Below are 27,951 nucleotides of genomic sequence, written 5' to 3' on the forward strand. Positions count from 1 at the left end.
CGCAGTCGTAATGCCCCGCAGTCGTAATTTTTGCCCCCCCCCCCCCCCTGCACCTTACGTAAAAAATATCGGCAGATGCCGTATCTGTCGGTATATACGATATATTATCGCTCCGACTGTGATGGGCTTAAGAAGTGATATATGGGGCATTATTTATGAAAAGGGACCTTATTGTCGATGGCGCTTAAGCCGCACAGCGTCACGCGACATTGTATTACTATCGGAGCATCGTTAATAAGCGCCATCGACAACGAGGTCCCTTTTCATAGATTACGTCACATACATAGACTAGGAATCCTCTAAACGGAGTTTAGAGCAATTATTTCATGAAACCGATGCTGCCAAAAATACTGGGGTGCGGGGGACGAGGTGAGCGAATCCCGTGCCGTGATTGGTCCGTTCAAAGACACGGACGTCACACAAAGACACTTTGACTCGAAGATGGAGTAAAACCACCGTATATTTGTGGCAGAGGCGGTAGCGCTACTATGCTCAGTCTGGAGGATGTCTTGTCTGTGGTCACATATTAGCTAACCTGAGTGTGGTGGACAGTGAAAAGGCGCCCCTCGGCTGCGCCCTCCTCAGCTCTGCCAGGTTCCTTCCCTGCAGTTGCATCACTACGTAGTTGAAGCGCGCGTTCCGACCGCACCCTATGAAGCGGCAGACGTGCTCTTTTCCTGAAGATAACATAAGATTAGATGAGTTATAGAATAGTTATAAGATAAGATAAGATAAGATTAAGAGTTTTAAAACTTTTAAAACTAACCTAAAAACTTATATTGTGAATAACATCCCTATAATCCAAACCTAAATACGGCCCTGGCGAGTTACCGCTGACCACTAACTCAGTGCAGTTGGACAGCGGTGCGCGTATGAATTTAACTTAAGTATGTATTTTAACTTACTTCTACCCACTGAACTGTGACTTAACACAACTTTTGGTAATTTGTTATTGTTACTTCCGATACTTGTATATACTTTGTAAATTGAATCAAATTGTCGCTCACGGGCGCAAACTAACATGGAATAATATAATAAATTAGTGCATGTATCTCATTAAGTGAAATGTAAATTTCTTTTGAGATCAATAAAATTCTTTAACCACAAGATTAGATGGTTATAGAATAGAGCTTTGGTAAAAATTGGTTGGGTTTTATGAGGCACCATACTCAAATTTTAAATAAAAGAAAGTAGGTAGCCCTTTGGCGAAATATTCTCTTCGCAAGCTACCTACCTGTAGACTCAGAGATGGGCATTAATCGATTAACTTTTTATTCGAATAAAAAAGTTAATCGTCAAATTTTAATCGCGATTAATTTAGTCGACCTAACATACGATTGAAATTGAATTAATCTGCTTATTAATCGAATAAATTTTCGATTAAATCTCGATTGAAAGTTGACAGTGAGTCATTTATATACGTAAAAAAAGATGCCTTGCGTGCAGATCGCAATGTCTGCCGTGCACTTTGTCATAAAAGTCGTCATGGGTGTCGTTTTATAGGTTTTAGGGGGTGCCGGTTTCGAAAAAGTAAAACACTTTATTGCACAAAACAAGTACATAACAAATAGAGACTACAATAGATATGTACAAATGCGAACTTATCCCTTTAAGGGATCTCTTCCAGCTAACCTTTTCGTTCAAAACTATATAATTTTCCGGCTAAGACCATGTGAGATTAATGTTTCTTTATCACAAACGTTTCATCTTCCGGTATTTATCCCACCAAAAACATTTTCATGTAAAATTTTGCCCAGACGAGACCGTGAGGGCTCATTTAGACGGAACGGAACTCGCATGTGATTTTAGTTACATTGCGGACCAGTGAGGTTACAACAATTCAGCCGACCGATCAAATAACGCAATGTAATGTCTCACACTGTCTATATGAGCCCTATAACTTATCAGATGTCATAGAGCCAAGCTTCTAACTTCACAAACTCTACACCTTAGTCAAAATATGTAGCGTGCCGCGCGCCTTCAGAGCCTGTTCCTGGGTCACCAGCTCCAGACCCTCGTAGACCCCAAGTCCTAGTCACCACCATAGAGCTCACCTTGCAGCTTCTTCAGCACAGCCACCGTCTTCAGCACCTGCTTGGGTTGCCTCCCGTCCACCTTCAGAGCCTGTTCCTGGGTCACCAGCTCCAGACCCTCGTAGATCCCAAGTCCTAGCCACCACCATAGAGCTCACCTTGCAGCTTCTTCAGCACAGCCACTTCCATCTTCAGCACCTGCTTGGGCTGCCTCGCGTCCACCTTCAGAGCCTGTTCCTGGGTCACCAGCTCCAGACCCTCGTAGATCCCAAGTCCTAGCCACCACCATAGAGCTCACCTTGCAGCTTCTTCAGCACAGCCACTTCCATCTTCAGCACCTGCTTGGGCTGCCTCGCGTCCACCTTCAGAGCCTGTTCCTGGGTCACCAGCTCCAGACCCTCGTAGATCCCAAGTCCTAGCCACCACCATAGAGCTCACCTTGCAGCTTCTTCAGCACAGCCACTTCCATCTTCAGCACCTGCTTGGGCTGCCTCGCGTCCACCTTCAGAGCCTGTTCCTGGGTCACCAGCTCCAGACCCTCGTAGATCCCAAGTCCTAGCCACCACCATAGAGCTCACCTTGCAGCTTCTTCAGCACAGCCACCATCTTCAGCACCTGCTTGGGCTGCCACGCGTCCACCTTCAGAGGCTGTTCCTGGGTCACCAGCTCCAGACCCTCGTAGATCCCAAGTCCTAGTCAACAGCATAGAGCTCACCTTGTAGCTTCTTCAGCACATCCACCTACATCTTCAGCACCTGCTTGGGCTGCCTCGCGTCCACCTTCAGAGCCTGTTCCTGGGTCACCAGCTCCAGACCCTCGTAGATCCCAAGTCCTAGTCACCACCATAGAGCTCACCTTGCAGCTTCTTCAGCACAGCCACTTCCATCTTCAGCACCTGCTTGGGCTGTTCCTGGGTCACCAGCTCCAGACCCTCGTAGATCCCAAGTCCTAGCCACCACCATAGAGCTCACCTTGCAGCTTCTTCAGCACAGCCACCTCCATTTTCAGCACCTGCTTGGGCTGCCTGGCGGATTCCACCTTCAGGGCCACCTGTTCCTGGGTCACCAGGTCCAGACCCTCGTAGATCTCGCCGAAGCCGCCGCCGCCGATTTTTTTCACGACCTGAAAGGTGAACATTTTATGATTATGATAGCACCTCTTGAAATTACCAACAGCTACACTCTTAGTAAGCATTTGTAGATTTTGAATCGTTGGAGCAAGGAGAATAGCCTATAGGGAGCATAAACTAGGAATCCTCTAGACTGAGTCATAGAGAAAAAAATACATAGAGTGCTCACTCCATACGTCAGTTCAGACTATTAATTTCAGTGTCTACATCTAGCATCGAGTAGCGGAACTATCAGTACTGCTACTTGACAATAGATGTAGCACCGACCGGAAAGTCTTATCTCAACAGCATAAGACTTTCCGGTCGGTGGCGACATCTATTGTCAAGTAGCAGTACTGATAGTTCCGCTACTCGATGCTAGATGCTAATAGTCTTTTTGGTACTAAAACTGATGTATGGAGTGAGCACTCTATGTATTTTTTTCTCTATGACTGAGTTTAGAGCAATTATTTCATGAAACCGATGCTGCCAAAAATACGGGGGTGCGGGGGACGAGGTGAGCGAGTCCCGTGCCGTGATTGGTCCGTTCAATGACACGGACCAATCACGGCACGGGATTGACTCGAAGATGGAGTGAAACTACCGTATAAGTGGCAGAGGGGGTAGCGTTACTATGCTCAGTCTAGAGGATGTCTTGTCTGTGATAGAGAGTTACTGCCATGATACAATATGTAGCCACAGTACATTTACTGCCATTTTTCGGCAGAAGATTAAAACTGTTAGAATGCCGTTTGATTTTGATCCTTATTTTTTCACTGATCCTCGCCGATCATGGTGATGTGGTGGCGCGAGGGACACAGCCGCCTCAGTGCGAGCGGGACACACATACCTTCCATCTCTCCTTGACCACGTGTCCTGGCTGGAGCAGGTCCTCGCTGGCCATGGTGATGTGGTGGCGCGAGAGACACAGCCGCCTCAGTGCGAGCGGGACACACATACCTTCCATCTCTCCTTGACCACGTGTCCTGGCTGGAGCAGGTCCTCGCTGGCCATGGTGATGTGGTGGCGCGAGGGACACAGCCGCCTCAGTGCGAGCGGGACACACATACCTTCCATCTCTCCTTGACCACGTGTCCCGGCTGGAGCAGGTCCTCGCTGGCCATGGTGATGTGGTGGGCGCGGCGCGATGTATCGCAGCGGGACACAGAGCGCTCGCGGTTACCGCCGAAGTTCGGTAAAGTTCGGGACCTGGAAATAAGGTGAATAGTCAAAAATTGTCTGAATAAAGTGAATAGTCAAAACAATTTATTTTAGTAGTAACGTCGTCGAAACGACGGGATGTATTTTAATACGTGATTATGTTGTCCACTGGGTGCCCTCAATATGCGCGGGGGTTCACCTCGAAGATCGGCTTCGTCAACCATCTTCGGGCGCACGAGCGCCGAACTAAATAACTAAATAAGATCACAGAATAAGTAATAGTAGGACACTTCCTACAAAACCGAAGTTTGACAGCGATTCAGGGTCGAATCAGCACGATATCCCTTTCTCTAACTTATGGCACTATCCCTTTCGGCTATTTAGGGTTGTCAAAATTCAAGTGATTATCTTATCTGTGGTCGTGCACGCAAAGGGACGTCAAGTTGTGTCAACCCTAATAATTGCTCGGAGCAATGCTGAGCCGAACGGAGCCGAGTTTGCCCGAAGTCAGGAGTGATGTGGCCCCACTGCTAGGAGTCGAAATGGTCGCCATGGCCGAAATCGGCCGGAAGGATCACGTGATATAATACGTCTAAATAAAAAGTTTTATTTTACGAACATACCTAAATCAAAATACATACCTTAATAGTGGATTGGCTTGCACCCGAGGGCCGAGGGCGGCTTCAAATCGCCTCTCTTCACGCTGCAACAAAAATATATTTTAAGGTCCATATGGAGAAGACCGGCCTTGAAGCGCTGGTGGCCTAGCGGTAAGAGCGTGCGACTTGCAATCCGGAGGTCGCGGGTTCGAACCCCGGCTCGTACCAATGAGTTTTTCGGAACTTATGTACGAAATATCATTTGATATTTACCAGTCGCTTTTCGGTGAAGGAAAACATCGTGAGGAAACCGGACTAATCCCAATGCGGGCCTAGTTTACCCTCTGGGTTGGAAGGTCAGATGGCAGTCGCTTTCGTAAAACTAGTGCCCACGCCAATTACTGGGATTAGTTGCCAAGCGGACCCCAGGCTCCCATGAGCCGTGGCAAAATGCCGGGTACAAATGTTGGTAAGACCGTCATAGGCTAAGAAATCTCGCAGCTGTAGGAGTCCTGTTTGGATATAAGGGCTCATTTAGACGGGGCGAGAACTCGCATGCGAGTTTGGTTACATTGCGTCGTTTGATCGGTCGGCTGAATTGATGTAACCTCAATGGTCCGCAATGTAACTAAAATCGTATACGAGATCGCGCGCTAAATGAGCCCTTAGACACAAAAACCTGCACCCGCGACGCAAACAGCCGCAGATTGCCCATACTAGTCGCTCCTACAGAACGACTCGCCAAGGCCCGAAAGTCTCTCATTATTATCGGGCCAAAAATATATAATAAAATTCCTAATGACATTAAATTTACAGAAAGCGACTCAATATTCAATAAAAAACTCAAATGTCTACTTCTAGACCAAGCATGTTATTCTGTTGATGACTTTATGAAAGAGAATATGTAAATTTTACTGTATTAACAATTATTGCACGATCATTATTCATTATTTAGAGATTTGTAAACTTTGACCAATGTATTATTTATATCTAGAATTGTAAAATAACTATCTTATTTCAATTGTACCTGTGTGACCTGTAAAATATTTTTTACCAATAAAGAAACTAAACTAAACTAAAAGTGATTGACACCAAGCTTACCTGGGGCACATTTCGCTGGGGCCGCGCGTCTGACCCGGAGCCCTGCGAGGCGGTGTCCGCTGATGATGACGAGGACTCGGATCTGTTGGACTGGTGCGCCGCCTGCTTGAACGAGGAGTCCCTCTCGCAGGTCGGCTCTTTCTCCCTATAACAAAAGATATCAGTAATTAGATTTTTTTTAGTAAAAAAAGCGCTGGTGGCCTAGCGGTAAGAGCGTGCGACTTGCAATCCGGAGGTCGCGGGTTCAAACCCCGGCTCGTACCAATGAGTTTTTCGGAACTTATGTACGAAATATCATTTGATATTTACCAGTCGCTTTTCGGTGAAGGAAAACATCGTGAGGAAACCGGACTAATCCCAATAAGGCCTAGTTTACCCTCTGGGTTGGAAGGTCAGATGGCAGTCGCTTTCGTAAAAACTAGTGGCTACGCCAATTACTGGGATTAGTTGCCAAGCGGACCCCAGGCTCCCATGAGCCGTGGCCAAAATGCCGGGACAACGCGAGGAAGAAGAAGAGATTTTTGTGAGTTTTAATTCGTTTGTGGCGAGCATTCCGACTGAACACCTAACGACCTTCACCAAGGAGGAGTTTTGGCCGAAGGGTGTCAAGTTCCGGCGGTTCCCTGACACTGCGGGGTTGCGTAATGCATCGCAGCCATAATTGTGTGTTTAGTTTTAAGATATATTTTATAATAATATGTATGCTAGTTTAAAGGTATTTATCTATGGGCCAATAGTTGCCTGAAATTAAAGTTTTTCATTCTTTCATTCATTACAATTAAGCTTTTATTTAACTTGCAATGTATAGTTTGTCAAGGACTGTCTCATTTCAAACATAGACATGTGAGAATCATATTAACTTTGCCTTACACTACTACTAGCACCCAAAAGAAAAGGATGAGTATAGTTTTCCTGGTTCTTACTGACTGACAAATTGGTTTGACCAACTATAGCTAACTACGTATGTGTGTACGGGTCAAATCTTGCACGTTATATTTGACCCACTTCCCGACTTCCAATGAAGCTGAAAATGTGCATAAATGTATGTATGTCGGTAGAGAGATATATTGTGTTGACATTGGATTGCAATATGTAAAAAATTGTGCAGCAATGTAGGTTTATATTCAAATTTCCTCAAGTGGACGAAAACAAGAGCTGGACGAAAACTAACACACTTTACATAGGTACGATACATAATTGCACGAAAAAAACGTGCCCCATCCCACTGTTGGGCCCACGCCAAATCTAATAAGCTGAGTACGAGACCTTTTGCATATCTCTAGCAGATTCCTACTTTCGCTGCCAAATTACTTTAGTTATTCGACTGTCTTTATTATGCATTTTTAGGGTTCCGTACCCAAAGGGTAAAAACGGGACCCTATTACTATGACTCCACTGTCCCTCGGTGGGCATACGCCGTACGTGCGTTAAGACGCAGCTATAAGTTGGAGCGAGAAAGAGATATGTTGTGTGTTATGTGCGGTGCGGTAGTCTCTTACGGCTTTAAGGGCATTTTCACTTTTTCAACTGTGCACCTTTAACGGCCAGTTAAGATCGGTTTTCCTAGGATAGCGGTGCCGTCATATAGCGGCCGTCTCCATACTAAATAATATGGCTAAATATGGATGTCGCAGTATTTGTATGGAGACGGCCGCTATATGACGGCACCGCTTTCGGAGGAAACAAAAGCATTAGCAATCGTTACAAAACTGACGGTCAATGTCAGATCCCATACATTTTGTCAGGAATGTAACGGTTAGACATTACTGAAATACGACTTAAGTCGTGCTTTAAGGTGCACAGTTAAGTGAAAATGCCCTTAAGTACTTTTAGTGTATAATTATTGGTGCAATAAAGAATATTTACTTACTTACAAGGCTCGGGACCGGTTTTTTCTTCATACAAAAAATACCGGTATTATTACGTTCTTTTTCGTTGTTTGGCTTATTTTTTAATTTTTAATGGGACAATCTAATAAAATAATACGAAGTTGTTACCTAAATGCACGATTCAGTCCTACGTAAAGAGCATAAAATAATTAAAAATATTGGGCTATTTTGGGTTTTACAAAAAAACCGGTTCCGAACCCTGCCATATAGACTGTATAGAGGGTTGTCGCAGTAGGTGTGTATGTAAATATCTAACTACACGTAAACTATTTCAGTAGAACTAAGCTGAGTCATTTGGCAATGCGTTGTCGTTCATTTAATTACCTAACTTACCTAACTAGTTTGTAAAGCGTTTTCGACGTGTCGGAAGCCCGTGTTGATCGAAGGTTTTCGGTGGCAGGGAAATTACTATTTAGCGACAATTCAATTCAATTTTATTATTATTCTGAGAAAAACTCTAGGGTAAATCGTCAATTACTGGCCAGTTATTGAGGCTGGCCAGTTATTGATACCTTGTACTAAAATGAATTCTGTTTATAGGGGAGTAGAATTCATTTTTAAAGGTGGCCAATTATTAAAATCCCATAATTCACACACATGCATGAACATAGATAGATAGAACACTCTTTATTGGCACACCTCAGTAAAAAGATACAAAAGAAAATAACAATTGATTAAATGTAGAGGCAGACAACAGGCGGTCTTATCGCTAAAGAGCGATCTCTTCCAGACAACCTTCCAACAACCATGAACATAATGTGTTATCTCTACACAATTAGCACACTTAGTATCAGATAACCCAACATTTGACACGGTTGACTGACTTCCTATATCACTTATCTAACATATTATAAATATTTGTAATCGCAAGGTTTTAAGCCCTTTTGGAATAATATAGGTTTCTTATCTCCTAACATTTTGCCCTTTTTATCAATATTATGTTATGATAATAATTCAATTATTGATATAATCATGTTTGTTTATGTTAAACCAAAACAAGCCAAATTTTCCTTTATAGATACAAGTAGTGTTACCAAGACTGCCTTATTAGCAGTGTCAAACTAACAAAAATATCTGGGAGACCGAGCTTTGCTCAGTAAACATATTAAAACTCAAAAATTAGCGTTTTCCCAGAGATACAACCTAGCTAGATCGATTTTTTGCCCCCGAAAACACCCATGTACCAAATTTTATCGAAATCGTTAGAGCCGTTTCCGAGATCGCTGAAATATATATACATATAAATAAATAAATATATAAATAAATAAATATGCAAAAATTGCTCGTTTAAAGGTATTACATATTTACTAATGTCTGCATAACCTACTTTTTATATATATCTGAGATATATAATATCTTGCTCCTACTAATATGCAAGATGCATAGAAAGTATATTACATACAATGCTAGCGAATATGTCAGTGTCTAGGTGGTGTTAGCCGTAAAGGGGTTTTATGTCAAACTAGCGACACGCCCCGGTTTCGCACGGGTCAAAAATTATACACAAACCTTTCTCAATAATCACTCTATCGTTAGGTGAAATCCGCGTGAAAATTCGTACAGTCGTTTTTGAGTTTAACATGAACATACAAACAGACAGATGTAGCGGCGGACTTTGTTTTATAAGGTGTAGTGATATTGAATTTTTCAATGTTATTGTTATTATTAAAACAATGATTATTTATACTTTATAATTATTATTTTAATGTCAAACTAGCATACATCATCAAGCAAGGTAAGTGGTTGCTGTAGAGTATGGGTGCATACACTAAACTTTCCTTGAGAATCACTCTATTGATAAGTGAAAACCACATGAAAATCCGTTAAGTAGTTTTTGAGTTTATCGCAAACATACATACACACAGATGCGGCAGGGGACATTACAGTAAACAAGAATCTTGTCAGAATCAGCTAAATTGATTTTAAGTTACTATTCCAATTAGAATCTTTTTGGCAATTCAATAAATCATTTCAAGAAAAAGTTTCAGAGATTACATTTTTTATTCATTTCTAATTTAATCAGGATACGAGAATAAGATGATGTGACCTTTATTACAATATTCCTCAGTCCTGTGGCATTTACAAAGAAATATCCACTATACCTATTGGGAAACCTTCTTTTGACCTTTTCATTAAGTACCTAGAAGTCCTTGTACCTACAATAAAGCACCTTTTAAAAAAAAAGTCTCAAATCTATGTTATCTACGATTTCTTTAAAAAAATACATTCAACATTTTTTTTACTTATCGTAAGTCGTAAGAAAGTAATTATTGATTTATCAAAAACAGACGTTTTACAATGTTATAACTTCAAATAAAAACTAAACAACGCGTGTAATATGATAATATCGATGATGGATATTACATACATTTATCTATTTAGAAATACAATAATTTGTCGTAATTAAAAACTAAAATTATCGGAAAAGAAAAGTGGGACAGAAACAGTTAACCGGCTGATTTAAATTGCGGTCTGTTGTACGAAACGCCGCATCGTTACGTCATCTTCGCCGCGGTCGGTTTATAGTCGAGCGGGATAGCTATGAAATCTTCTAGCCCACCCACAAATCGATTTTGAAGGAATATGAAGTGTATTAATTTAAATATAACTACTAATACACAGTTGTTAATACATATGCTACAAGTAAAAACAGTTTTGAGGTTGCTAGATGTATAAATAAGTTGAAAACTCACCCAGAAAAAGTGCAACTACGGTCTCGTTAGACGAGAATAAAATTAGAATCCCTAATAAAACACTGAAAAGCCACTGAAAAAGCTAAACAACACCACTAAAACCAGCGCAGTGCTCCCACTAATGATGTCGCATAGCGTTTATAACGTTCCGTGACATTTAGCGCGGCATATTTGCAATTTCCCCGACTTTTCCTAGGCACGGGCTAGCCATCGATCGCGATGCCATGACAGTTCTGTCCCGAGTGAATAGAGCAGCGATCGCTCAGCTGACGGCGACTTTTTTTTAATTTTGCCGCATTGAAGTTAGCCGTGGGCCGCAGCGAGAAGGTCGACGAACTCCTTGGTATAAATTAGGGTTCCTTTTGACATTATGGAGTACATTAAGGGTTATTTATGTTTGGGAATTTAAATGAGGGAAAATCGTAATCGTTACTTTTATCTGCTCTTTAGCTTTCGTGATGCAAATGTTTATCGTTTTAGTGATTTTCAGGCGAAAGCCATTGCGGAGTCGGATCGACGTGGGGACGGTGCTGTTTAGAATACGAAATTTAGGCAGGAACCCTTGCTTTACATGTAATTTATAGTCGTAAAATTTGTCATTTAGGATCATGGTTGTAGCTTGACATGTAGGTAACTTATTATAATGTATGATTCTTTACCGACTTACAAAATAAGAGGTTTAGCAGTAGTATGAGTAGTAGTCCGTGGCGCTCACGACAAAAAAGTGTGATTTACGGGAAATGATGATGATGGAATTTCCTTTTGCAGAGTTGCTCCTTTTGACTCATATTCGTATTCATATTCATATTCGTATATTCATAATAATTCATATTACATGTCGTTTTTCATAATTACATAAAAAAAAAAAAGAATTAACAATTAAGACACTCACAGATTGAACCGGATTTTTGATGCAAAATTTTGACTTAAGGGGGAGTGCCCGCCGAAATTTGTAAAAAAAATAAGTTTTGCTACGTGCTCAAGTTAGGTATCATTTTCGGGTAAATCAAGGATGCTAAATTAATTTCTGATATTTAATTTATACGGTTTCATATAAATAATTTAAAAAAATGAAAAATAAAATTTGCCATTTTATTATTTTCCGAATAAATGCCTAAATTTTTCTTATTTTATATATACACAAAAAATAAAATTAGGGGAATGGACTAATAATTACATTATTTCGTATTTTAAAGATATTACCACAGAATAACTAATAGTACTACCGTATTACTGCCTATATATGTATTTGTAAACTCTCTTTACATTGCTTACGCTCGGTGCACAACGTAATCCGAGTTAAGGAACGTAGCTATACGGAGGGAAACAATTTAAATGTTAGTCAATATTTACATTATTAATTTGTATTTTGAATATTTAATTACCTAAATGATTTCTTTCTTTTGATTTACTTGAAATTGTCACCAAACTTATTGCAGAAACCTAAACAGGTGCCTGCATGTATGATTGTACGGGACAAATCACCCCACCTTTCATCCCGACCGTACTAAAAATCAAGGTAGATCTCCTTTCTAAAATGATCTAAGGCTTCTAAGGACTCGCTATATATAATAAAAAGGGATCTCACCGAACACCGTAAATCGCTTAGCTGTAGCTCACATCAAAGAGCTCACATCGTTGTATCTTGTTCAATGAGTGGTCGAAAGTAGATAAATTTCATTTTTTTTGTTCACAATAAATTAAAATAAATATGCCATATGTATACTTTTTATAACGAGGATCAGTAGGGCTTTTTCGTGAAATTTTTATTTTTGTGTGCATATTAAATTAAGAAAAATATACGCTTTTATTCGGAAAAAAATATAGCAAAGTTTTATTTTTAATTTTGTTCCAATTATTTATATAAAACCGTATAAATTAAATATCATAAACGAATTTAGCATCCTTGAGTTACACGAAAATGATACCAAACTTTACCACAGTATAGCAAAACTTTATTTTTTACAAATTTCGGGAGGTTTACAAATTTACAAAATTTTGACTTAAGGGGGGTGCTTAAGTCAAAATTTTGCATCAAAAATTCAATTGGCTCCCCTTCCTAAATCAATCTGTGAGTCAAAAGGAGCAACTCTGCAAAAGGAAATTCCATCATCATCATTTGCCGTATAATTAAGTGACCACCAGGGACTATATCCGACTGCATACCTACCTATACATAATGTGTAGGTAATAATATGTGTAATATGTACAGAGGGTCTACCGCGAACCACGTTCGACGTGTTGCCTCCCTGTCACACTTACGTACGAATTTACAAAAATTTTGACTTAAGTCAAAATTTTGTAAATTTGTAAACCTCCCGAAATTTGTAAAAAATAAAGTTTTGCTATACTGTGGTCAAGTTTGGTATCATTTTCGTGTAACTCAAGGATGCTAAATTCGTTTATGATATTTACTTTATACGGTTTTATATAAATAATTGGAACAAAATTAAAAATAAAACTTTGCTATATTTTTTTCCGAATAAAAGCGTATATTTTTCTTAATTTAATATGCACACAAAAATAAAAATTTCACGAAAAAGCCCTACTGATCCTCGTTATAAAAAGTATACATATGGCATATTTATTTTAATTTAATGTGAACAAAAAAAATGTAATTTATCTACTTTCGACCACTCATTGAACAAGATACAACGATGTGAGCTCTTTGATGTGAGCTACAGCTAAGCGATTTACGGTGTTCGATGAGATCCCTTTTTATTATATATAGCGAGTCCTTAGAACCCTTAGATCATTTTAGAAAGGAGATCTACCTTGATTTTTAGTACGGTCGGGATGAAAGGTGGGGTGATTTGTCCCGTACAATCATACATGCAGGCACCTGTTTAGGTTTCTGCAATAAGTTTGGTAACATTTTCAAGTAAATCAAAAGAAAGAAATCATTTAGGTAATTAAATATTCAAAATACAAATTAATAATGTAAATATTGACTAACATTTAAATTGTTTCCCTCCGAATAGCTACGTTCCTTAACTCGGATTACGTTGTGCACCGAGCGTAAGCAATGTAAAGAGAGTTTACAAATACATATATAAAGTCTATTTTTTTATTCGGTAGACTGAAATGACAGTTAATAGTATGAAATGACATTTCATGTTCATACTATTAACTGTCATTTCAGTCTACCGAATAAAAAAATAGACTTTAGGCAGTAATACGGTAGTACTATTAGTTATTCTGTGGTAATATATTTAAAATACGAAATAATGTAATTATTAGTCCATTCCCCAAATTTTATTTTTTGTGTATATATAAAATAAGAAAAATTTAGGCATTTATTCGGAAAATAATAAAATGGCAAATTTTTATTTTTCATTTTTTTAAATTATTTATATGAAACCGTATAAATTAAATATGAGAAATTAATTTAGCAGGTTTAGGTTTCTGCAATAAGTTTGGTGACATTTTCAAGTAAATCAAAAGAAAGAAATCATTTAGGTAATTAAATATTCAAAATACAAATTAATAATGTAAATATTGACTAATATTTAAATTGTTTCCCTCCGTATAGCTACGTTCCTTAACTCGGATTACGTTGTGCACCGAGCGTAAGCAATGTAAAGAGAGTTTACAAATACATATATAGGCAGTAATACGGTAGTACTATTAGTTATTCTGTGGTAATATCTTTAAAATACGAAATAATGTAATTATTAGTCCATTCCCCTAATTTTATTTTTTGTGTATATATAAAATAAGAAAAATTTAGGCATTTATTCGGAAAATAATAAAATGGCAAATTTTATTTTTCATTTTTTTAAATTATTTATATGAAACCGTATAAATTAAATATCAGAAATTAATTTAGCATCCTTGATTTACCCGAAAATGATACCTAACTTGAGCACGTAGCAAAACTTATTTTTTTTACAAATTTCGGCGGGCACTCCCCCTTAAGTCAAAATTTAGCATCAAAAATCCGGTTCAATCTGTGAGTGTCTTTTGTTAATTCTTTTTTTTTTTTTTCCCCACCCATCATGCCTTATCCAATTAAAATATAGATGCTCAACCAAATCTTGTCAGTAAAAAAAGGCGAAAGACAAATTTTCTATGGAACGATATGACCACGCGCCTACATTTTTCAAATTTGCCGCCTTTTTCTACTGTCAAGATCTGGTTGACCAAGTATATTAGATTCATGCATAATGAATATAATGATCTCCCCGAAGACGAGGCAGTTGCAGTATGGCCTCTAGTCTTAGCCTGGCCAGAAGTACGAATAATAAAAAAAATTAGCAATGTCAATGTCAAACTGACAGTAACGAAACAAACGGATTTACTCATTTACTAGTGTAGTTAGTTTTCTTTTCTTATATTTTGTATGTATTTGAAACAATATCCTATTTAAAAAAGATACCTAATCCTCTATTAACCTGACACTAAAGAATAATCACAAGTTTTTAGTTCACTATGGAGTCGTCAGCGTTACAGGCCGTGAAGGTTGAGCCCTGTGACGATGTGGATGTTTGTAGTATCTTTTCAACAGAGGAGCCCACGGCAGTGTTTGTGAATGCTCAGAAAGCCGAGCCTTTGGATGATGTGTGTATAAACCACGAGCCCAGGCATAGAAATAAAATGTCAAGCGTCAGCGATGACATTAATGTCTGTGAGCCCAGGTGCGGAGGTGTGTGTATAAAAACGGAGCCATCTTGCTCAGATGTGTGTATAAAGGAGCTCGGCGCGGCGGCGGAGCTGTACTCTGACCATGTTGTGAAAGATGAGCTTGTGGTCGGCCCCGTGCTAGTGGAGCGTCGCGGCGTGCGCCACGCACCAACAGGTCAGTTGTGGATACTAACTCGAACTCATTGAATAGTATAGAAAAACCGGACAAGTGCGTCTCGGACTCGTGCACGAAGGGTTCCGTACCATTACGCAAATAACTGCAAAAAAATCATGTTTGTTGTATGTGAGCCCCACTTAAATATTTATTATATTCTGTTTTTAGTATTTGTTGTTATAGCGGCAACAGAAATACATCATCTGTGAAAATTTCAACTGCCTAGCTATCACGCTAGCTAGCTGTTTACGGAGGCAGGAATTGATGGCTTTCATGCGATCATGAGGAAGCGCTACGCCTCATTGTTAGAAAGGATGCGGGGGAGCCCTAGCAGCCTTCTAAAGGTGTTCACCGACAGGTGGGATTCACCCATGCTGAAAAGATGGAGCCTTCACTCGACATTTGTAAATTTTAATTGGTAATTTTGAAATTTTAATTGATGACATGTTTTTTATTATAATTGATTTTTTACATTTATTCTTATTATTTTAATGTTTTTATTTATTTCTGTAATTAATAATTCAATTATGTAATTTTATTTTTTACCAATATCTGAATTGTTTTGAATTTGTGCTCATCCGGTTGTGTCTGTGTTTTGTGACTCTGTATTAATTACTAACAATAGTCGTAAGTTATGCTTTAATTGTACATATATACTAACACTTTTATGGGCTTTGCCTGAAATAAATGATTTTATTATTATTATACTCTTTATTTACTTGAACTCTTAGGCTAGGTTATTTTATAATATGGATATAAAAATAAAATACAAAAACACTTACAAAAACAATACAAAATACATATAAACATATTATAAAAAACCTAACCTAGGGTGCTGCCAGCAGCGGGGCAAGACCCAAGCTGCCGGTGGTCAGGGCTGCAGAGAGAGGAACCGGCGGACTATCCGCGCCGTGTCCAAGATCACCGCCTTCTGCATCTGACCCTTGATCCAACCACCTAGCGAGAGTCTCTCAAGATGTTGGTCGAGACTCTTCGCTATTAGACCGTTCGCTGAAACAACTATCGGGACAATGATCGTCGAATCAACATCCCACATGGCGGTTGTCTTATTATTATTATCACGGTTCATGAGATACAGCATGGTGACAGACAGACAGACGGACGGACAAACAGACAGCGGAGTCTTAGTAATAGCGTCCCGTTTTTACCCTTTGGGTACGGAACCCTAATAAAATATAAAATTTAAACAACAAAAACATGTCACAAAAAGGGTTTAAAACGTCACTGAAAAGGTTTCCACTCAGCTTGGTATCAAGATACCTGATGAAACCTTGAAACTGGTCTTCCAAAAACGCAACATGCTTGCGTGAAGTTGTAAAAGAGCTCAGGAGATAGAGTTGGTTAATTGCAACATGTTTGCAAACTCATTTACTTATTCCATGAAGCTTCATACGTTATTATATCATTTGCTATGTTTAAAATAACAAGATTACAATGTGATACCAAAGATACATTGATTGAGTAAGATGCGTAAAATCTAAGACAATTTCGTGCTTCGAATTTGAAAGGTAAAACGAGATGGCGCGGTACAGCTCCATACATTTTGCGGTAACTCTGATTGTCAAGTGTTGATGTTTGACCCAAGAGGGGATTTTTGTGTTTACTTGAGCGCGTCAGATTAAGATATGAGTGATATCTTGCTACCCCGTGTAGTCTACCTTTACCCCTTTTAGCCATCTATGTTGAGCCCTTGGTTGGTTGGGGGCTGGGGGTTCAACAAATTGTTAAGCAGATTGTGGATTTGGTCATATTAGTCCAAGTTAACGCTATAATTGTGCTATTACTAAATCTGATAATTATTTGCACGCATTTCCTTAATCTGACGGTTACAATGTAAAAATTAGGCGTCAAACTTGTGTTCGTTAGATTAAGAAAATGCCTACAAATAAGTGTTAAATATTAAGTTATAGAAAAAATATAGCATTAACGTGGACAAAAACGACCAAACCCACAAACTGCTTAACGATTTTTTAACCCTCCCGACAATTCCCGATCAACCTCCCGAAATTCAAAAAAATTGTGGACGCTTTCCGGCTCGCTGGAAAAAGAAACTTTATATAATTTTTTTTTTCTTCTTATCATCTAATATTTCGATTCCAATAGGTCTGTACGACGCTCGAGTAAGTACACATTTAGCATCGTCGGCTCCCTATAAGTAATCTGTGGAAATAAAATATTGTTTCAGCATCCAATTTGGCAATAGAAGCGAAGCAGTCCTGTGTGATTGTCCCTGATATACTGCGGAAGGACAGCCGTGAAAGGCTACGGCGTCTTCTTGTGGACATGCTCACCGGCACTCGGAGCACAGACCGGGACACCCCGAGACCAATTCATAGAGCTGATGTGGAGGACAAGAACTCAGGATTTGGGAATGTTAAAAGAAACAATGGAGGTGAGTGCGGATTTGTGGTATTTTTTTTCTAAACTGTTTTTTTTTATTATAAACTAGCGACCCGCCCCGGCTTCGCACGGGTTAACAAATTATACGTAAACCTTCCTCTTGAATCACTCTATCTATTAAAAAAAACGGCATCAAAATCCGTTGCGTACTTTTAAAAATCTAAGCATACAGACAGACAGACAGAGGGAAGCGACTTTGTTTTATACTATGTAGTGATAATGGCTTTTAATCCTCGCTAATTTTTAATTTGGCAAGGTGGATTCTGCCAATGTGAATTTGGTTATTTTTTATTAAAGCCTGTGCCAGGATAAGCTAAGGCCCTCAGCACACGAGGCGTAAGCGTAAGAGACGCTTAAGCGTATCATAATATGCGCGTAGAACGAAAACGCTACGAGCACGTAGAAGTTTAAACAACTCTCCACAAAAAGCGTAGTTGGTATAGTCGTAGCGTAGCGTATGAGATCTCTGTCGTCATCACGACAGTCGTAAACGTAGCATAAGGGCTCATTTAGACGGTGCGAGAACTCGCATGCGAGTTTCATTACATTGCGTCATTTGATCGGTCGGCTTAATTGATGTCACCTCAATGGTCCGCAATGTAACTAAAATCGTATACGAGTTCGTGCGCCGTCTAAATGAGCCCTAAACGTAATGAACTTGTATGCAAACAAGACGTATACGCTTACGCGACGCTTGGCGCCCAGAACTGTACGCGTCTCGCACTCGTATCGTTTTATGATACGCTTACGCCTATGCCACGTGTGCTCGTGGGCCTAAGTGAATCTGAGTGATTTGGGGCTATTCATAAATTACGTCATTTCAAATTTTGGGGGGGTCTGGACATCGGATGATGGTAGCATGACGTAGGAGGAAACGGGGTCATTCGAAGCATGATTTTTAGATGATTTTAGGGGGGGGTCAAAACTCGTCAAAAATAGATGACGTAATTTAATGACAACCCCTTTTTTTGAATTCTACCATCATGATCAGTTCCCTTACCCTGAGTCACTGACACTACTGACAGTGTCAACACTGACATAAATACGCTAACGTCTACGTCACTTCTTATGCATCTCGCTAGTACTGACAGAATTTAGCTTATAATACATGTCAGTGTTGACATTGTCAGTGACTCGTGGTACAGGTAGAGAAATTGAAAAATATTAATTACCAAACTAAATTGAATTCAATAGGCGATATTTCATGCAATTAACTACACTACCTGTCTAATTAATTACATTTAATGTCGGTTAAAATGAATGATATCTTTAAAGGGTTTCACTGTCACCATTCCATTTGACGACCGGTCTGGCCTAGTGGGTAGTGACCCTGCCTGCTAAGCCGATGGTCCTGGGTTCGAATCCCGGTAAGGGCATTTATTTGTGTGATGAACACTAATATTTGTTCCGGAGTCATGGATGTTTTCTATGTATATAAGTATGTATTTATCTATATAAGTATGTATATCGTCGCCTAGCACCCATAATACAAGCTTTGCTTAGTTTGGGGCTAGGTTGATCTGTGTAAGATGTCCCCCAATATTTATTATTTATTTATTATTTATATTCACGATTTTTAATGTTGTGTAAGAAATGTATGAATGTCCTTATAATATTTATTTATTATTAATTTATTTAAAATATTGTTGCAGGGCAAAATCCACAGGAGAGGCCAAGCCCTAGACCCAGTTACAAATGTGCTAACTGTAAATATGTAACAGGCATACAATCCTCTTTAGCACGTCATATGAAGACTCATTCTAAAAACAAACGTCACAAATGTGACCAGTGTAGTTATGCTAGTCATTACAAAAATGATTTATTAAAACATGTAAGTAAACACACTGGTGAAAAACCCTACAAATGTGATCAATGTAGTTATGCTAGCAACCTAAAAGGCAATTTGTTAGTCCATTTAAGAAAACACACAGGTAACAAGCATTACAAATGTGACCAGTGCAGTTATGCATCTTATTACAATCAGAATTTAATAAACCATATAAGAAAACACACTGGTGAAAAGCCTTACAAATGTCACCTGTGTAGTTACGCTAGCTACGAAAAAACTTCTTTGATATATCATATAAGAAAACACACTGGTGAAACTTACAAATGTGACCACTGCAGTTATGCCAGCACCAATAAACGTAATTTGATAGTTCATATAAGGAATCACACTGCTAAATTACCTTACAAATGTGGCCAATGCGGTTATGCTAGCAGGCGTGAATGTTATTTGAAAAGACATGTAAGGACACACCAGTGTGGCCAGTATAGCGACACTAGTAACCGGGAACCTTCACCACCCAGTTTGAGTCATGTAAGGAAACCCGAAGGGAGGTGTTATATTAACAAAAAACGTGCGTTACGTTTGACAGCCAACGAGTCACAGGACAGTACGGCTACCATCAGTTTGGCACTGACATAAACGCCGTCGAAAACGTAATTTGCTTTCTATACATCTCGCTCGTACTCGCATATTAGTGCAAACGAGATGTATAGAAAGTAAATTACGTTCTCGATAGCGTAAATGTCAGTTTTGACACTGTCAGTGACTCATGGTACGGGCTCAGGGTAGGAGAGGGCAGGATTGTTGAGCATTAGAGTTTTCGTTCGTCGCGACATCTATTTTTTTATTATTATAGCCTTTATTGCTGGAAATACACAGTTACACACCTAACAAGTTTTTTCTACTCCCGTACTTTTATTTGTCATTTAAAGGGTCGTGCACACACCTTTAAAACCCTACCTTATAGTTGTCAAGACAAGTCTTTAGTCTATTCCCCAAAAAAGAATTTGTGCATACACGCAGTATCTTTTTGGCGATTTTACGATACTTCGTGTAATGACCACTTAAAAAATATTGAATGAAATACAGTGTTGCCAGTCTTATTTTAAATGTCATCTCTGACAAATAAGTGAACCATAGACATGTTTTTTTTAATTTCATTCATTCATTCATTCTTTTCCCGCCCGTACCCTCCATTTTTGCTACTTCTTGAATTAAAAATATTTGTTAAATTTACAATTTTATTTCAAAGTAAGTGCTTGGTCGTAGAAAAAGTATTGTATGCAACGTAGTTTAACTGAGTCAAAAATACTCGTGGCGCCTTTATTAACTAGTAAAAACTAGTGCCTACCTCAAATCATGGGATTAGTTGTCAAGCGGACCCCAGGCTCCCATGAGCCGTGGTGGCAAAATGCCGGGATAACGCGAGGAAGAAGAAAACATTTGTTTTTGTATATAATTACATACCAAGGTATTATAGAAGGAGCCCAGTCCAACTGGACCCGCCGTGGCGCTACTAGCGACATCTTCTGTCTCTCTTCAGCCACCGTCGCTGTCTCGCTCGCACGCTCACTTCACATAACATACACTGGGGCCATTTATTTTTAAACGTTCACTAGATATTGGATTCTAGTTGGTTTCTGCCTGTTTGTACCTGTAACAAGTTAAAATCGGAATTAATAATATGTATAAATGTTATTAAATACGATTTTATATGAGATTAAACTGTTTTATGTCGCTCTTCCACTAGTTAAAGCTGCTGAGGCGCCGTGGTCAAGGAAAGGAACCTGGGGGCCTAGTCAAGATGACAAATGCCAAAACGAAAAGAAAAAATCTATCGGAATGACAGATGCTACGAACAGTTCCGTGTACATTTCCATACATTATTAATTATTTCACCAATGATTGGCATCTTGGCTAGGCCCCCTGCATTGTGTCTCTTAGAGCCACTTGCACCATTCACTAATCCGGGGTTAACCGGTTAAACCTGGAGTTACCATACTTACCAGAACAATTTGACACTAGATTAACGGTTTAACCGCTTAATCCCGGGTTAGTGGGTTGGTGCAAGTGGCCTTTAGAGTCTGAACTTACTGCACTAGGGCTACTATAGCTCTATTTTAGTCGCCATCAGTCACATTGGAGCAACCATGGTGCTCACAAATATCTGAACGGGCGCTAAAGAGCGTGTTCAGATATTTTTGAGCACTTATGCCGCTCCGATATATGATGACGCCACCCTAAGGCGTGTAACCAAAAAGGAAGAAATGAAAAGATTTGTACGCTTCTGGTAAGCTTCGGTATATGCGGCCGGACCGGTGTTCCAAGGTCGCAAGTTCGAGTCTTGCCGGAAGCGGTGAAGATTTAGATTTTTCCTTTAATATCAAAACTTTTATAACACTTATTCACTGGATAAGTTACTGTAACTGTAACTTAAGTTACAGTTGTAACGCTACACGCTACATCTTAACCGATAACCCGATATCAAGGTGATGAAAATGCTTCATAGAGGTGAAACGACAACGTGTCGTGATTAGCGCTGAATGCCGCCGTATATTGCAAGATCGGCCGGTGATACTCGTCGTACGTCGGTTTGCCATAATCATAGAGAAATATATTAAGAATAGAGTGCTCGAGGACTATGAAAATAAAATAATAGTCTTTTTGGCACCAAAACTGATGTATGGAGCAGGGATATTGCGGATGCAGATTTTTTGACATCCGCGGATGCGGATATTTAAAGCCTCACATCCGCGGATGCGGATGTCAAGATTTACTTAGTAATTAGTTTAGTACTTAAAAAAGCGGCCAAGTGCGAGTCGGACTCGCCCATGAAGGGTTCCGTATTTAGGCGATTTATGACGTATAAAAAAAAACTACTTACTAGATCTCGTTCAAACCAATTTTCGGTGGAAGTTTACATGGTAATGTACATCATATATTTTTTTTAGTTTTATCATTCTCTTATTTTAGAAGTTACAGGGGGGGGACACACACACACATTTTACCACTTTGGAAGTGTCTCTCGCGCAAACTATTCAGTTTAGAAAATAATGATATTAGAAACCTCAATATCATTTTTGAAGACCTATCCATAGATACCCCACACGTATGGGTTTGATGAAAAAAAAATTTTTGAGTTTCAGTTCGAAGTATGGGGAACCCCAAAAATTTATTGTTTTTTTTTTCTATTTTTGTGTGAAAATCTTAATGCGGTTCACAGAATACATCTACTTACCAAGTTTCAATAGTATAGTTCTTATAGTTTCGGAGAAAAGTGGCTGTGACATACGGACGGATAGACAGACGGACAGACAGACAGACAGACAGACATGACGAATCTATAAGGGTTCCGTTTTTTGCCATTTGGCTACTGAACCCTAAAAAACGTCAAATATTTCATTTTTAGTATTTTTTATAAAAAAAACTAAACGTTTAGTATTTGAGCAAGAATATAGGTGCGTTTTATTTAATAAATAGTAACTTGGTCGACTTTTCGGGATCTAGACGATTTCGTTTAATATATAATGACGAAATTACCTAGCCTTACGCCGCCGCTAAGACGTTCCTGTTACCGACTTGGTCGACATCCGCATCCGCATGAGCTCCGCATCGATTTTATGCGGATGCGGATGCAGATGCGGATGTTGAAAATAATTCGCAAATATTATGCGAATATTCGCAACATCCCTGGTATGGAGACTATGGAGTGAGCACTCTATGTATTTTTTTCTCTATGCCATAATCGAGTTAAAAAATGGCATTGGTTCAATTTGGTTCTAACACACTCGAGGACACCTTGCCATAGGACCATGTCATTGTCACATCGAAAACGTAGATTTTGAAATACGGCTCGAAAGCTGAGCGACGTGGGAGTCACCTGTTACCAGAATACGCGCCCTAGATATACGTTTGTCCCAGTTAGATCGACGCGTTAATGACATGTTTTGTTCGAGATCATTCAAAACTGCTTTGTTAAAATAATAGTTAACGCAAGGTTGGCAACGCCATCTCTGTTCCATTTCGTGGAAGCAAATAAAATAAGATTGATTAACTGGCAAACGTTTTGTGATTAGTATAATCTGTTATCTTATCTGTAGAATTAAAAAAATACTTTTACTATCCGACCCTAGATGGCGTTCTTCAAAGACAAAGTTGGTCATAGAGTTGATTTATAACTTTTTTGTCTACTTGAACTTGTGACTTCTAGTCCGGTTGGCGGCAAACAAACTTTTATAGCTGGTCAACCAAATCTTGTCAGTAAAAAAAGGCGCGAAATTCAAATTTTCTATGGGACGATATCCTTTCGCGCCTACATTTTTCAAATTTGCCGCCTTTTTCTACTGTCAAGATCTAGTTGACCAAGTATATGTTAAGTTTAGTGATGTAAGTGTGACCATGTGAAATTCACGAATTTTTCATTTACGTACGTACGTATTTCAGTGATATGGTTTAATTTTGACTGGTATAAGAGTAACCATGAGATTGCAGCTTCGAAATTTCAAATAAAGTTTCCAAACAAACGATTGTTTAGTCTGAAGTAATATGTGTGCGGTATTTATAAATAAACGAGGTATTTCCTGAGATGCCTTCCAAAACATTTGAGCTTTCAAATATGTAACACGTTTTGTTTGATTTTTGTAGACGAGCAGTCTAGCGTTTACCTCTACGTGTTGCGGGGTGGTGAAAATACTGAAAAGTGAACATGTTAAGGCCCCTGTACACAATGGGCCATCGCCGGCCAGTCCAAGGGACGCAGCCATGCGGTAGAATGAAATAGCAATATCACTTGCTCCCTCTAACGCATAAATGCGTTCCCCAGAATGGCCCACGCTGGCCCATTGTGTATAGGGGCCTTAAGGCATTTATCATATATAGCCGGTCAAACAACTTTGTCAGTAGAAAAAGGCGCGAAATTCAAATTTTCTATGGGCTGATTACCCTTCGCGCCTACAATTTTTAGAATTTACCGCTTTTTTCTACTGACAGAAATGGCTTGACAAACTATAGTTTGTAAGAAATAGAAGGTTTTAACATGCCTGTTAGGCTCCAACGAGAAAATTTGACTTTAAAGCCTATTTATTTTATAATATCTACAGGAAAGATACATAATCTTAACTTATACTAAAATAGTTTTTTACACATTCTCCTCTTAGATTTCTTATAATTGTATAAATTCACTGTTTGTTAAAAACATCTATCAAGATTCCCCGTGATTTTAATGATCTGTCAATTACGTGTTGAGCCCGTGCCAAGCCAACGTTGGTGGGTACTTAATTAGTTGGACATAATCGAAGGAGAGTGGGCTCAGTGGGGTAATTGGTCATGAATTAAGATATGGGCTCCTCAAACTCATCGACATCGCACTAGATTTTTAGGGTTCCGTACCCAAAGGGTAAAAATGTGACCCTATTAAGAGGCCGGTATCGATTTTAGTCGCAAAAATGTAAAATTGATAGATTTAGTCGATGAAATTGTACACCTTTTGTTACGAAATAACAAGAACTAGTATCTATTAGCACGTCTTCTTATCTTGCATTAGTACACATCATTTTTTTGAAAACTGACTCACTAAACTAGTAATGATTTTTTTTCTGATGGTAATTTAGGTAAACGCGCGTAAAGCACTGATTTAGTCGATCTTATTTGTAAATTTCGTAAAGTTTGGACTGCTAAAAATGGTAATTTTGTATTACACATATCCTGTACTCCAACTTTAATAGACTACATTTTTGTTATATGATATTGAACAAGAGTAAATGAAAGTTAGACGAAATCAATTTTCACCAGAAATTACTTCAAAACAAGTGAACATTTTTCGTGAAAATCGGCTTAATTTCAACGTAATTTTGATACTTAAACAATCTACAACGTTTCCTGAAACTGTTCTTATATATCATTTTTTATAATTTACCACTATAATTTTATGATGAATTTTTAAAAACTGCCCCTTCTCGTCATATATTGCCGGTGACGCACGCTCGGGACCTCATTATTAAAAGGCAAGATGAGAAGACGTGCTAATAGAAACCAATACTTGTTATTTAGATATTATGATGAAGTCTGTACTGAATACATTCCACGACTCTTCTCTTTTTCCGTACAAACTCTACATAAATTGAATAATTTTACGGTTTAGATTCACTTGTTGTTGTTGTCCGAAACATGTCGCGCGAGTGACTTAAAACAAGTGAGTCTAAACCGTAAAATTATTCAATGTTAGTTAGTATGTCTCACAACAATTTAAATTCGATAACTCTACATACCTATAGATAAGTTATACTAATCTAATCTAATACCTTTAAACGAGCAATTCTTGTTTATTTGTTTATTTATTTATTTATATATATATATATATATTTCGTGGATCTCGGAAACGGCTCTAACGATTTCGATGAAATTTGGTATATAGGGGTTTTCGGGGGCGAAAAATCGATCTAGCTAGGTCTTATCTCTGGGAAAACGCGCATTTCCGAGTTATTATATGTTTTCCGAGCGAAGCTCGGTCATCCAGATATTACGTCATTATGTATTAGCATAACCCGTAATATCTGGGAGACTGAGCTTTGCTCGGAAAACATATAAAACTCAAAAATGCGCGTTTTCCCAGAGATAAAACCTAGCTAGATCGAATTTTCGCCCCCGAAAAGCCCCATATAGCAAATTTCATCGAAATCGTTAGAGCCGTTCCCGAGATCCTCGAAATATATATACATATAAATAAATAAATATATAAATAAATAAATATGCAAGAATTGCTCGTTTAAAGGTATAAGATATAGGTACGTATAGCTCACTAACAACTTTAGCATTTTGCTACAGTCTGTGCGGAAAGAGAAGAGTCGTGGAATGTATGGGACCCAATATATTCCATGACTCTTCTCTTTCCGAACAGAATCGATCGTCGTTCCGCCCAATAATGTACATTAGGATGTACACTCAATTTCGACGGAAACTTAGGCAGGCGTGTCTCACTCCGCGATTTCGTCGCTTTGCTACAGGTAGCTAAAAGTACATCCGTTCGGCACCAATTTTGGGGAATGCCATAAGCCGCGCGTGGCGCTGTCGCCACCTAGCGGCCATATCTGTGCTGATCGTAACAGACGCGTTTTGTTAGAGAGTGAGTCTTCTGTACTTAGTACTATTATTTATTCTGTGACTTAGGTAGCATTTCATTTGTCTCGTAAAGTTTTCGAATAAATGAAATTTAACCCAATTGATAATACAAGACACACAACAAGATTCAAACTTCCTTGGCCATAATTTTGTATGGTGGGCGGCACGAGGCTAAAGATAAACCCACTAAATTTCTATTGAAAAAAATACAGTACCTAAGTGTAATAGGTAAGTATATTTTTCTTCGCCATTTGTCTTGCTCTGTCTGTAATACTGTAATCCACGTGATTAATCCACTACATGATATCATTGTTTGGAAGTGATCCCGCGACCTAGGCCTCACATTTCAGCCTTCAATCAGCGAGTTGAACGCACCGAGACTTTAAAAATAAACTTAATAGCGATCATTCGTCCGATCTACAAATGAATGTCATGTTTGATCCGAGACAATTTATGGACAGCACATACGTGTTTTGGCTTTGGATAGTCTGATGATTTAGATTTTAGCAGAATATTAGGCGAAAAGAGTAAAATGTTTAAGTTTATTAGCTTCGATGTTTTGTACCTATAGTCTGTTAAACAACTTTGTCAGCAGAAAAAGCCGTGAAATCAAGATTTTCTATGGGACGACAACCCTAATACGCACCTACATTTTTTAAATTTGCCGCTTTATTTCTAGTGACGGAAATGGATTGACAGACTATAAAAATATTTTATACATAAGATCTTGGAGGATATAATCAAACGGAGACGCCATGTCTGTAATTTTCTGTACAAACAGTCTGCCGATTTTTGCGGGGGAGGGGAACGTCAAATGTATACGTAACGTAAAAATAGCCATGTCAGATAAATGTCAGTCCATACATTGTGTATGACCGTTGGCCGCCTATTTTCGACAGAGGGGAAAGCCTGTTAATGGCTACTCCGTTTAGTTGTATCCTCCAAGCATAAGATTTTACCACAGAAAAAGTAGGATACCTATGCTTTTCGGCTTCCGTATAAAAATTTAAAATTTCCATCTCAAGAGTTTTGTAGAAATTTTCCAAGAAATAACTTATTGAGTTGAATAATAAAACCATAAACATGATTTATTTTTAAACTCAAATTCAAGTGGAATTCCTAAATTCCCGAATTTCCAAACACACTTTAATCGTTAACTGACGGCTGTCACTCTGTAGCGGCCAATGTTCCGAACAAAATGGCGTTCCTATAATTGTTTTTAAATCGTATCTGACCACAGAAT

At 38.8% G+C, this 27,951-nt stretch overlaps 1 protein-coding gene across 1 annotated transcript in view; it reads right to left on the reverse strand.

The window, feature by feature from the left end:
* The window catches only part of LOC134660399 (nascent polypeptide-associated complex subunit alpha, muscle-specific form), a 98,010-nt gene that overhangs the window by 41,336 nt on the left and 28,723 nt on the right, over nt 1–27,951 (reverse strand). Inside the window, exons 2-7 of the mRNA XM_063516136.1 lie at nt 21,060–21,246; nt 6,003–6,147; nt 4,944–5,005; nt 4,212–4,350; nt 3,005–3,155; nt 536–677 (exon numbers count right to left, since the gene is read on the reverse strand). Coding sequence (XP_063372206.1) covers nt 536–677; nt 3,005–3,155; nt 4,212–4,350; nt 4,944–5,005; nt 6,003–6,147; nt 21,060–21,118 — 698 coding nt within the window. The 5' untranslated portion in view covers nt 21,119–21,246. The remainder of the gene's footprint in view (nt 1–535; nt 678–3,004; nt 3,156–4,211; nt 4,351–4,943; nt 5,006–6,002; nt 6,148–21,059; nt 21,247–27,951) is intronic.

The sequence above is a fragment of the Cydia amplana genome, chromosome 27, assembly GCF_948474715.1.
Source record: "Cydia amplana chromosome 27, ilCydAmpl1.1, whole genome shotgun sequence".
Classification (NCBI taxonomy): Eukaryota; Metazoa; Arthropoda; class Insecta; order Lepidoptera; family Tortricidae; genus Cydia; species Cydia amplana.